This window comes from Gopherus flavomarginatus, chromosome 2 (genome assembly GCF_025201925.1).
Source record: "Gopherus flavomarginatus isolate rGopFla2 chromosome 2, rGopFla2.mat.asm, whole genome shotgun sequence".
NCBI classification, from domain to species: Eukaryota; Metazoa; Chordata; order Testudines; family Testudinidae; genus Gopherus; species Gopherus flavomarginatus.
Window position 1 is genome coordinate 47645984 of NC_066618.1, and position 13796 is coordinate 47659779.

Below are 13796 nucleotides of genomic sequence, written 5' to 3' on the forward strand. Positions count from 1 at the left end.
CTCTGGCAAAGAATTCTATGAAGGATTTGGTTCGATGGCTCTCTTTTTTGGGGGGATCATATTGGAAGTCTTGTGCTGACTTAATTGAAAATCCAATACAAAACACCATTTCCCTAACTGTTGTTTTGCTTTCAGAAAGCAAAAACAAAACAAAACAAATCCCTTACACTTATGTTATCTCATCTATATTTAGCTCTTGTTTCTTTAGATACCCATCAACTACTAAGAAGAATGGTTGGCAATTGAGAACATTTCAGTTGCAGCTGACAAGACAGATGATAACAGAGGATTGAAAAGATAACTTAACTTTTACAGTCAACTTTTACACAGTTTATAATAAGCACCCAGAAAAACAAAACAATTGACTTCACGGCTTTATATATCACATCAGGGGCACAGGGTGACATAAAGGATTAGTATTGAGGCACAGACCTTTTCAACTTTAGCTCAGTGGTTCAAATATAGATTAATTGTGTCATTATCCAGTGACTTTTGGTGGCTTACTTGAAATTAGTGTCATGATCTCAGACTAGTTCCAATGAACACATCACAAACACTACCATTCCACCTGTCACTAACTGGCATCCTTGTTCACCATTTTACTTCTATAGAGGGGGAATGTGAACAAATCCTGTATGGCTCCTGGAGAAAAGCAGAGCAGCTGAGCAATACTTTAAAAAAATATGGGCTCATTCTTGGGGTGCCTGTGGGTAGTTTCACAACCCACAGCAGCTGAGAATCCTCATAGCTGTATATGCTATAGGGACTTCCTTCCTATCCCCGTTGATTCCTGACATACCTCATATGGTTGGTCTTGTGAGAAAGGCTGCCTTGTGCAAGCCATGACTAAGGCTGTGTGTCTTTCAAAGATGTCATGGAGGTCACAGATTCTGCGACTTTCCAGGACCTCTATGACTTCTGCAGCAGCCGGTATGGTTGACTCCATGGCCGCCTGAGCAGCCAAGTCGGCCTGGGGCCAGTTGAACCGGATGCTGCTCGGGCAGCCCTGGGCAGCTGGTCCTGGGTGCTGCCCCAGAGCAGCGGTCTGGGAGCAACAGCGGCAGGACCTCAGGCCGCCCCTTGCCCAGACCAGCTCAGTGGATCCCTACCCCCCAGCAGTAGCATTGGCAGGGCCCCAGGCTACCCCGCACCAACCAGCGATGGGGCCCAGAGTGCCTCCCCAGAAGCAGCAGGGGTCCCTCAGAGCCCCCCTCCAGAGCAAAAGCATCTGTGGGAGCATTGCCCCCTGCTCCTCCCAGCACCTAAGATTTAGTCACAGGTATTTTTAGTAAAAGTTATGGACAGGTCAGGGGCTGAGTTTGTGTTTCTATTGACTTCTACTAAAAATACTTGTGACTAAATCTTAGCCCTACCTAAGACTGGTAAGCAGTACCTGAACCAGAGGAATTCTCCCTAGGCTGGCTAAGGGTTTTTTATGTTCCCTGTACACCATAATCATACAGCTGAATAAAACAGTCTGTAGACATGTTTAATTTCATCTGTTAGTTTTTAGTTATTGAAGGATTAGTGAAGAAGAGATTATCTCATATCCGCTAATTGCTAATAGTGACCTCTGGCTGAGAAGTATTACTCACAGCCCCAATCAAGGTTCTACCATCTTTACATCAGTTAGTACAGCACATCTGTAACAGTCTACTTACTTTCTTGCTCAGATAATTTTTTGGGGGGGGAGGGGGAGGATAGAGAAGAAGTAAAATACCATTATTATATTTATTAAATTCCTCATTAAAAAGAGTGAGGGGCAGTAGAGGAGTATGTACTGTTAAGTTTCCATGAAAATTTTTCAAGCCATGGTGTCATAAACAGATGGTTAAGGGTTAATGTCTCTTTTACCTGTAAAGGGTTAAGAAGCTCAGTGAACCTGGCTGACACCTGATCAGAGGACCAATAGGGGGACAAGATACTTTCAAATCTTGGTGGAGGGAAGGCTTTGTTTGTGCTGTTTGTTTTGTTCGTTGTTCGCTCTCGGGACTGAGAGGGACAAGACGTACACCCAGACTTCTCCAGATCTTTCAGAATCAGTCTTTCATGTTTCAAAATAGTAAGTAATAGCTAGGAAAGGCAGATTAGTCTTATGTTTGTTTTCTTAACTTGTGTCTTTTTGCTGGAAGGATTTTTACCTCTGTTTGCTGTAATTTTGAATCTCAGGCTGGGGGCGGGGCTCCCTCTAGTCTATATGCATCTGAGTACCCTGTAAAGCATTTTCCATCCTGATTTTAGAGAGAGAAATTTTACCTTTACTTTCTTTAATTAAAAGCTTTCTTTTTAAGAACCTGATTGATTTTTTCCCCTTGTTTTAGAATCCAAGGGCTTGAGTCTAAACTCACCAGGGATTGGTGGGGGGAAAAGAAGGGGGACGGTTAATTCCTCTTTCTTTTAAGATCCAAGGAGTTTGGATCTGTGTAGCCTCTCAGGGCAGCCCAGGGAGAGGAGAGTCGGGGGGGGGGGGGAGAGGAGGATGGTTAATTTCTCCTTGTTTTAAGACCCAAGGGGTTTGGGTCTTGGGTTCCCCAGGGAAGGTTTTGGGGGAACAGAAGTGTGCCAGACACAGACTTCTGGCTGGTGGCAGCATACCAAATTTAAGCTGGTAATTAAGCTTAAAAGTGATCATGCAGGTCCCCACTTTTTGGATGCTAAAGTTCAAAGTGGGGGAAAAAACCTTGACACATGGTATGTAATCCTACTTTCATTTTGCAGAGTGAAAGGGGATCTCAGTGTGGAGCTTGATGCAGACTTGCTTTCATTTTAAGATTGTCAGTACAATATTTGACACTGAAATACAATATGCTATTTAAAACCCCCCCACACATACTCTGATTATGAAGGTGACTCCACAGAGCATCTTACTGACAATTTATTATGTTCTGATGCTTATCAATATCCCAGTTCTCCACTTGGTCGTCCCTTCAGACTTAAATGTCAATTCTTTCTCAGATTAGTTAGTTGGAAAATGAAAGCATCTTTTCCCTTTTTTAAAAATAAATCTATCCTGTCTCTATTTTCTTACTTTAGAAGGTAAGCTTAGATTTTGGTTTGTTTTTAATTCTATCAATCTGTAGCTGATCTGAAAGAATGTATTGGACTACTTACCTACCAATGAACACGCAGAATGCTTTCCCTTTAGACTTGTGAAGACCATAACATATATAGTTCAATATAGTTGTTTATTTCCAGTGTTAGTTATTAAAATGTATTCATATAAGTTGTATAAATACCATGCTTCTCCTAAATACAGAATTTTGATAAATCTACCTTAGGAAGCCATTTGGTTTTTATTACAACTATAGAAATACAACTGTAGAACAGCTGTGAAGAAAACAACATATATATTTGTTGTGAGGAAGAAGAAAGCTTGATAAAACCATCAATTCCTTCCAAAAACTGCACAATAAGTTCAAAATTTGGACTTCATTGGCAAATAAGCAATTAGACACATTGTAACCAATGCTGTTTCAAAATGTTTAATATCAATTTGTAGGAAGACATATTTTTGCAAAATAAAACGTCAAATAATTTTACAACACTTAAAATTAATTTCAAAGAAGCCTGTCATTCAGTCACGGCAGTAATAAATCCATATGAATATAAATCTTATTCTGATCTTATAATTTGAACAACTAAAATTTAAAGCTACAATTTAGTGATTACAATCGCATTACAAATTATTAGGCTAAAGTCACTTTTTGTCCTGGTCTGAAAGTTGCTCCATTCTGCTCTTTCCTCTTCTTGGGATGCTGAAAATTTTCATAGCTAGAAACAAATAAGTAATAGCATATTAGTATAAGATACCATCATTCTTTTCAAAACCCTCATTAGTTACACATCAATGCCAATGAAAACCAAACCAGTTGTGTGTGACTGTATGAATAAACGCAAGAGTTGTACTTATTAGAAAATACCCTCTTTACACATTAGGAGCAAACTATGAGTGGTCATAGATTCGCATTAATGAAAGATTTCTACCTATAAAGTCCCTTCCAATAAATGTTTGCTGCAGGATGGGACATTCTTACTCTTCATTAGCAACACTGCAGATATATAAGATTAATAGAACAAAATGTATGTTACACAGAATCCTCAGCTAGATCAACAGATTTCAGTTACTGTAATTCCAAATCCATGTGAAGTTCCCAGCAGATTATGAAAGGAAATTCTTACACTCCCAAGCTCTGAAAAGCAGTGATCCTGAGTCTATTTTCTAAGAGATAATCAGCTCACGGGTCAAAGTACAGTGCTAGGGCAGCCCACCAAAAGGGTCTGAACTTAACACCTCCTCAACCAGACCCAAAACAAAACAAAAAAACCCTGACAAGACCACCAATTCCCCCCTCCGAGCTTCAGCTTTCTCAGGTCACTATGAAATTAGCCATTTAGCAATGATATCCATGTCAATGGATGTGAATATGGTAAATGCAGATTAAAACATTAAAAATTGTTATAGAACTTTTGCCTCAGATTAACTGCTCCTTTTCTCTATTTTTTTCATTTTTAAAAAGTTATTAAGCTCAAAAGAACAAAAAAATTAGAGACAAAAATACCATCCCCCAAACCAAAACACCTGATTTATTGTTGCAACAACAATACTGCTTGTCTGGTAAAGATGCAGGATGGGCCTAAAATACTTAAAATACTACTTGTGTATTCTGAAACATTAGCATTCAGTTGCACGTTAAATTATTTATGATTTTACTTTGCAAACAAAAATATGAATACAACTAAACATGCATATTTATACTTTCATGAGCAAGGAATCTCTTGGTTCTATAGAAAGCAATATAGTTATACATAATGTAGCTGTAATTTATAATCTAATTGAGAAAACTGAGTTATAACATGGAGTTTCTGAAATATACTGAAGCATGTTCTATTCATATGAAAAATATAGATTAAATTAATTGAAGATTTTTTTTCTTATTCTTGTAGCTACTGTAGATATACTTACAGTACAAATTGGGTCTGACCCAAAGTCTATTGATAAAAATGGGATTGTTCCCACCATCTTCAGTGGTCTTTGGATCAGGTGCATACATGCCTTCATTTTCTAAGGGTCAGTTGTCCCCTTCAGGCAAATAGGCAACTTCCTTTAGCAACAGTGGGATTTATGTAGACAATTATGTAGCTGAAGTAAGAATGAGCCATTGGCATGCATCATTGCCATCAGCCGTAAGATAAAATAGTCTAAATAATGGAATACCTAAATCTAAGCAAGTTAATATCTAGATGCAATCAAAATAACTACAAGGAGAAACAACAGAGAAGATGATGCAAATGTTCAAACACACACATTGGTGAATTGTGCTTCCCTTACGCATATTTAATTTTATTAATGTTTAATAGTTCTGAAGTGCTGAAAAGATTAATTCTGCTGTGGGGATTATGTAATTTATAATTCAGTTATTTTGCAGAACACTGATATTAAAAAACTCTTGAAAGATTGAACTAAATGTAATGTTCATGCATGAAATTTAAAAATAATTCTGCATACAAATTTAGTAACAATTTACTACTTACAGTTCAACAAAATTCTTCCAGTCATCTTGACTTACAGATGGTCTTGTGTCCTCAAGTGCAGTCATTAGGTGGGCCTGACTAATAATTAAAGTGTTCCTGGTTAATCCTGACTGGCTAGGGGCAACATCCTCCTTGAAAACAGAAAATAAATAGAAGTAACTTTGGGATCTTTTCCAACATGTGTCAGTATTATTCTAAAGTATATTTATCTCAAATGTACTAAATACACAGTGCTAAGCTTATTTCCAGACATTAAAAACACAGGAATAATGTCGCTATATGAAACAGTCAGCTTGCTGGCATATTTTGTCAGACTATGTCTTCAATCTTTACACATTAGCTTTACTCTGTTTCAGTTTAATATTACTGCAGAAATAATTTATAAACAGGAAAAAAAATACAAGCAATGAAAACTAATGGAAACATGTTAGGATTGAATAATATGAAAAAACTGCCATACTCCATTCTTGCTCCTGTAGTTGGCCTTGATTGCATTGATTTCAGCCCTGAGTTGCTCTATTTGTTCCTGATTAAGTTCTTGGAAACCTTCTTGTGAGGTGGTTCTGAGCACGGAGGGTTGTGATGATACTATATCTCTCAAAGAAATGCCAGTTAAATCATGGGTTATGGAGTTTGGTCCAGACAAACACTGAGAGCTCTAGAGTGACGGGGAAAAAAATACTAAATTACTATTAATCCCAAATAGGAACTCCATAGTTAAGATTTTAATATATGTTACTTTTAACCACAATTGTGTACCTAAGCTTTCTTTTTTCACCAATAAAAAGTCCTTTTTTTCTAAAATGTGTCATTTATGGTGACATCCTAGCACAAAAGCTTCTGGTTAACCAGACAAATTATTTTGGACATTGTCAAGGGGTATACGTACCCCATGCTGGCCCAGCAACCAAAAAGTTAACACAGTTACTGCCAGTCATTGCTCCTTAGCAGCCTCAACATAGCTAGGAGGATAAAAGGACTAAGAAGCAAAGGGACAGGGCGGGGCAGCCATCAGAAGAGTAAGAAGGCCTGGAGGAGGGAACTCCTGCCAGCAAGCAGCTGAAGAGACACTCAGGGACAATAACCTAGAAGGACACAGCCAGAACAGCAGGCTGAAGAGTCTGCAGAAACCTGGGGGAACTAGGGAGGAGCTCAGGGCATAGCCGGAGACAACGAATCCTGATCCAGCTGATCTAGCTTGAGGACCCTGAGCTGGAATCGAGTGGAGTGGTTGGGCATGGATTTCCCTACCAACCCCCTGATGGACTTAAGAGTAGAGAGGGTCTTCAGATCCCTTGGCACCAGTAATAGACTAACAGCCTGCCAGGCGAAATGAGTTCAAGTGCCAAAGCCCCGCTGGCCAGAGGGGGCACAACTGCACCAACACATTGGCTCAGACAACATACAAAATTTTGAATAATAAGGTATTTCACTTTTAGAAAAATCTAACTTTTTGGGAATGCCCTATTTAAAAAACAGTTTGGTCTAATAAGTCCAAATTTGTTTTAGTTATGAGTGAAAAATCGTTACTTACTTGTACCCTGAGTTCTTTGAGGACAAGCTGCACCAGCTGGTGCACTTCAAGAGCGTGAATACACAGAGTACACTTGAAGAAGAAATGAAGGTTACTTATTTCTAACCAGAGTTCTCTGAGTGGACTCTGAATATTCAGACTCTTAGGGATGCAACATCAGTACAACTTGGATGGTGTGTCCAAGCTGTACTGGTTGGCACATCCCAACAGTAGGAAGAACTAGGGGCTTTGAATTCTGGGAAAGTTTATATAAATAGTTTTGAAGCTATTCATTCTGATAATTTAAACATCAGCAATCTGTGAGTTCTCTGCAGACTTTAGAAAATTTATATCATTCCAAAGCTGAAGCATATTAGGAAGTTCAAGAACTCAAGTATCAAAGATATGTTAATACAACTGTCATCTATGATATATATAACATTTCAGAAGCACCTCAGTGACTTAGGTTACTAAGTCCAATTTTCAAAAATGACTTAAGAATTTACACTCCCAAGTCTCCTGAAAGACTCCTTGAAAGTCACCTAACTGCCATTTGTGCCTCTCAAAATCACCCCCTAAATCATTTTTGTAAATGGGACATTTTTGAAAATGGGACACTTTTGAAAATTTTATCCCAATCTAATTTATACAACTATTGGAGAATAAGGTGTCTGCATTGGAGGGATATCAACATCTACCATCACACTTCATCATAAAACTAAAGGAATTTCTCAGACAAGATTTTTTATTAAGATAAAATTAAGGGTCTGAATACACATATCAACTTTTTAATACAAGAGCTTGATCAGAACACTGCAGTTATTACAAAAACAACATCTGAAAGACAGGTGAATCTAAATTAATGTTAAAGTTTAAAATACAATTATGGAAAACTATGAAGTTCATAGGTTACACCAGTAGTTCTCAAAACCGGCCCGCCGCTTGTTCAGGGAAAGCCCTGGCGGTCCAGGCCAGCTTGTTTACCTGCCGTGTCCACAGGTTCGGCCTATCGTGGCTCCCATTGGCCTGGAGCGGCGAACTGTGGCCAATGGGGGCTGCGGGAAGCGGTGTGGGCTGAGACACATGTTGGCCACCGCTTCCTGGTGCCTCCATTGGCCTGGAGCTGCAAACCACGGCCACTGGGAGCTGCGGTCGGCCAAACCTGCGGACGCGGCAGGTAAACAAGCTGGCCCAGCCCACCAGGGGCTTTCCCTGAACAAGGGGCAGACTGGCTTTGAGAACCACTGGGTTACACAACCTTAACTCTGATGTTATATCAACATCTGTCTTCTACCTACACATCAATAATCCCCATATACCCATACATGCTAGAACTGCACTAACAAAATTATATTTAAGCATAGTTTTAAACACAGTATTGAGAGGGACTACCAGACATGCTACTTAGAGATTGTCTTTGTTGGAATGTCTGCCAAGCTGTTAAAGAAATTCCCTGATTCAGGTCTGATTCAGAGAAGTACTGAAGCACATGCATAACTTTAAGCATATGATTAGTTCCACTGACTTCTGATTAGGGTGACCAGATGTCCCGATTTTATAGGGACAGTCCTGATTTTTGGGTCTTTTTCTTATATAGGCTCCTATTATCCCCCACCCCCTGTCCCGATTTTTCACACTTGCTGACTGGTCACCCTACTTCTGATATCCTTAAATTTATTCATGTACCTATGTACATTGCTGAATTGGGGCCTTAATCTCTAATGGTCTGATCGAACAACCACTGAATCCAACCAAGACTCTTGTTGACTTTACTGAACTGAATCAAAACCTAAATGCATTTCAATTTAACTGTGTTAGAAATGTAGAACAAAATCAATTTCTCTACACAGAGAACTGCCTTTGAAATTGCCTCCTTTAAGATACTGACTGCATTACTAGCCATTGTGCTTCCAAAACTGTTATTAATGTAGATGAAATTTGACATAATATATTTTGAACATTCATCCATGTTTTAACATGGAAACATTATGAATATACAGCTTTCTTTTAGGGACAAGAGTGGAAGAGTTAAACATGTTACATCTTGACAAACTTTTTGGAGTTCTGTTAAAGGAGAAAAAAAATTAAATTAGGTTCAGCCTGGTAATAAACTGCAGCAGTACGTTTTCCTATTGCAATGGAGATCTGGGTTCAGAAGTGATCATCGGAGATTAATCCCTATACCTTTAATAGCATTCTGTCATTTCATGGTTAAGACTGGATAGGTTGGGGGGTGGGAAACGCAAATTTATTTTGTTTGAAAAAAGAGCAAAGTCAACAGATCACTTTATTTTGTAATTTAAAATATTTTAAGCTGCTTAATGATAATTGTTTAAAAAACAAAACAAAACAGGTTATCCAGTTACATATAGACCCAAGTTTATAAAAAAAAAAAATCATATAGGAGTTTTACTCCAAAAGTTACAAGATCATTATTTGTTGCTAATAAAACCTTAAATTAATGTTTTTGTTTTAAAAAAAGTTTGTGACAAAGATATAGTCTTAGTCACAGTTACTGAAGAATGTCAGGCACAATTCATTATATAGCATTATAGGTGTGTATACTGTATTGCAGATTTATGCAAAAATATAGTCCCTTATCCAAAGACCTTACATTCTAATATAAGTAAATATAAAAAACACCAGAGAGGAGATGAACACACGATGCACCAAACTGGCTGAAACTGTAGAACTGCAGTGACAGTGGTCTTGGATGAAGATATTTGTCCCAATATCTTATCTCAAAGAAAATACTTTTGTTTGCAGCTCTCCATGAGTAAGGCAGTGATGTAGAATTAGCTAAATTCTACTTTAAGAATAAATCACATGAGGGATTGCCTGAATGCTAGGTGCAAAAAAGTCTGGCTAAAGTAGATTCTGATACCTGAAAGACCACTGGGCATAATACAAATTCCATACATAAGATTTGAACTTTTCTTGGTATTAATACTTTGGATACCAACAAATTTAATACGATGTTGTGAGAGAATGTAATATCCTAAACTTTATTGAATTAAGTTAAATCTTATTGAATGATGGTTAATACCTTTGGAATACATTGTGTTAAAAATGCTATTGTGTATGTATTGTTGTGGCATTGTATATACCTTCTCTAGTAGGGAGGAGATACTTATGTACTCGAGCTGTTATCATCCCCTGAAGCCACGTTCTGCACCTCACAAAGAAACACAAACTGGATTCTCCAGAAACCAACAGATGAAGACATTTTTTTTGGATAAATAGCCTGAGTTTAAACTAACTTGGGGACGACTTCTAGAAATTTCTCAGTCACTCAGCCATATTTTAGAGCAGGGTTTCTTAAGTCATGGGATCGGGACCCCACACTGGGTCACCAGAATGTTTCAAAATGTCACATGGCAGCTCCTGTGGCTCTTGGCCCATAGGGCTGGCTGGGCTTGCCTCCCTGCTGCAAGCATTGTAACTTCTGGGCTCTCAGAGCCATTCAGGTTTGACCCAGCTGTCATGATGACAGGAGCCCAGATAGGCCAAATTTGAATGAGTGGCACTGCAATGCCATGAGTCAGGTCACAACTCCACTCACACAGACTTTGTCCAGTCAGAGAGCGGGGCCAAACCTGAGTGATGCTGCAACGATGGAAGTTGTAATGCCCGGAGCCAAGAGCCAAGCCCAGCCAGCCCCCTAACACAAGAGTTGTAGGAGTCACCACTGTGAGGTGAGTGCTGGGCAGATCCAATCCTCCTCCCACCGGGTGGGGGAAGAAGGGAGAAGACTTGATCGAAACCACCCAAGGCCTCCACCTCCAGACTGTTTACTGGGTCATGACAGGCCATAAACATTTACAAAATGGGTCCTGAGCCCAAAAAGGTGGAGAAGCACTGTTTTAGAGGGTAAACACTGAGAAGCCTCTAGTTAACCTTTATTAGACTAAAATAATAGGCACTACAAAGTGAAAAAAATCAAAGATCAAACCAAATAAACTTATATGGAACGTACTATTGCAATTAAAGAGATTAAGGTAAATCAGACAGAATGATCACTATATTTAAAGCAGAGAAAATAAAAGACGGGAGAGGAATTTGGACAAAAATTAATCTAGATGAGTGGGTCTCTATATGAGAAACAGGATATACAATTTTCAATATATGTAGCTCAAAAAAAATTTTTTTAAAATAAATTACTGTATAGATGGCATTTGTCTCCAGTTAAAAACCATCACATTTTTACACTAGGGATGCACTTAGTTGGAGGAGATGCAGAGAAAGGGGGACCCATTTGCACATGTGGCAGTGGCACCTGGGAATGAGATGATTTTGGGAGGAAATTATTAAAGAAATTCATCTTATAACAAAATGCCAGCTTCCCAGGAATTCCCTGACCTGCTAACTTTATGCACCAGTAAAGGAGCTACATTTTAAACAGAATGACACATTCATTTCTTTTTTATTGTTAGCAAGATTTTGTATTGCACGTTATTGGAAAAATGTGACTTCTCCTATGGGATTGTGGAATAGTAAAATACGGAATCTCTTTATAATGGAAAAGTTTTCACATCAAGGACGTATACAAGAGAAGTGCCAAAAAGAGGATAGGTATTTAGAAATGTGGTCACCCTTTTTACCATACTCAGAGGAAGAGGGCTCCTTAGCCAGCAAGCCAGAATCTTTAGCTAGGTTCTTTTAATATTAACCTGATCCTGAATAAGTAATAAGTAATGTACAATAAAGTATGCTAATGTCTTATTGTAACTTTGACATAATAAAAAGTTTAAAAAAAATTTTTTTCTTTGTGTTTTGGGAAAATATTTGAACTCTCTCATGTTAAAACTTCTTCCAAAATCTAGAATAGACTCATTAAGATTGGAAGGGTCCTCTAGTGTACTGTATCATGTAAATCCATTCCCTGTATCATAGCACAATTGAATTTATTATCTCTAAACCACCCTTAACATGCATGTGTCAAATTTAGCCTTGTGGCAAGTCTATCTCTGAAAACCTCAAGTAATGGCAATTCTACAGCTGCCTTTGGCAGTTTATTCTACTGACTAGCTGACATTATATTTATAAGCTATTTCTAAATACTTGACATTAATTTTCTCTGATGCAACTTATACCTAGATCTTGTGGGATTACTGCAATTAGGGTAATACTTGCTCTACTGTATTTGAAAGTGGCATGGTAAATTTAAAGTTATTTTGAGGGGTTTTATGATTTCAGTAAATATGAACAAAATGTACTCCCTGGGGATAAAAATAGAGAATACAGCTTTGAATGTTACTGGCCAAGCTTTGTTATAAGATTGTATTATTACTTCTATGGTAACATAATTAAAATTATACCTCATGTGACCTTGAATGAATGGAAGTAAAGAGCTGCCAAAGAACTATATCTACCCTGAGAATCTAGTTATACCTGTTGGGAAGAAGTGGTTACCTGAATTATGATGTCATTAAATGATTTAGTAGGAATTTAAAGGAAAGTTGTTTAACCAGTTAGGATTTCAGTCTGAGGCCTGGTCCACACTACAGCGTTAAATCGATTTAAACAGCATTAAATCGATTTAACGCTGTACCCGTCCACACTACAAGGCACTTAAAATTGATTTTAAGGGGTCTTAAAATTGATTTCTGTACTCCTGCTCAACGAAAGGAGTAACCCTAAAATCGATATTACTACATCGATTTAGGATTAGTGTGGACGGAAATCGAAGTTATTGGTCCCATTCTTTTACTGAGCTACCCAGAGTGCACCGCTCTGGAAATCGATGGTAGCCTGGGACCATGGACGCACACCACCGAAGTAATGTGCCCTAGTGTGGACGCGTAAAATCGATTTTATAAAATCTATTTTATTAATTTCGATTTTACTCTGTAGTGTGGACGTGGCCTGACAACAGGCTGTTACAGAGTCAAATCACCAAGCTTTCTTCAAAATGATTAATATTTATTTTCTGTACAAAAACCTCTAATAGGACTTTTAGAAAACCCCTATTACCTAGAGCCAATTTGAAGATAAGAAAAAAATATGATTTTATCAGTAAGAGAGCTTTCAGGGTTTAATTTTTTTTTTTTTTATAAATCTATGCATTTCATAGAGATGCCAGTTCCTGTTTCAAAAATTAAATTTATGTTTTCATTTGTTCACTGCATCACATAAGTTCTTAAACATATCCTCAATGTTTTTTACAATTTCTGGTCTTTGGTTTTCAACACACGTTGAACCTGTTCATGTGTGTCTGATGTGAATTATAACAAACAAGCCCTTCGATATATGGCATCAAAAGGACCAGCATTAACAAAATAAGTTACCCATCCACGGTTGCTGAAGTCCCATTATGGTGAAATCCTGAGTCTCACACAAATAAAGGGATAAAGGAATCAATTTCTTTTTAACAGCGGTGGCAACAAAACTATGGACGTAAGAACCAGAATTTCTAATCAATAACTGCAGCTGAGATGTTCTTACTCCACAGAAGCAACCCATTTGACCAAAAGTAGTGCACTGATGGAATAGCTGACTGGAAACTGCCACATTCCAGGTGCTGGAATTCTCAGCATTTTGATTGTGACTTGGCTCTCTAGCACTCTATGCTGACTGAAATGATTTTGTAATATGGTACTATTCAGCCTCGGTTACATTGGGAGGATTTTTTGGGGGGAAAAAGAGAGAGAGTTTACATAAAAAGAACTAGTTAGGCCATGGTTTACTTCATTATAAAATATCTTGGTCTAAGACACTGTCAAATTGCAGAGAAGTCAATATCATATTTTGT

General features: G+C 38.1%; 1 protein-coding gene across 4 annotated transcripts in view; it reads right to left on the reverse strand.

Moving 5' to 3' along the window:
* Positions 1–3466: 3466 nt before the first annotated feature.
* PEX1 (peroxisomal biogenesis factor 1) overlaps positions 3467–13796 on the reverse strand; it is a 47472-nt gene continuing 37142 nt past the window's right edge. For 3 of the 4 annotated variants that reach the window (XM_050939501.1, XM_050939498.1, XM_050939499.1), the window contains 3 exons: positions 5993–6190; positions 5533–5663; positions 3467–3771 (listed from right to left, as the gene is read on the reverse strand). In XM_050939501.1, coding sequence (XP_050795458.1) covers positions 3687–3771; positions 5533–5663; positions 5993–6190 — 414 coding nt within the window. In that variant the 3' untranslated portion in view covers positions 3467–3686. The remainder of the gene's footprint in view (positions 3772–5532; positions 5664–5992; positions 6191–13796) is intronic. The other variant, XM_050939500.1, reaches the window with a different exon arrangement.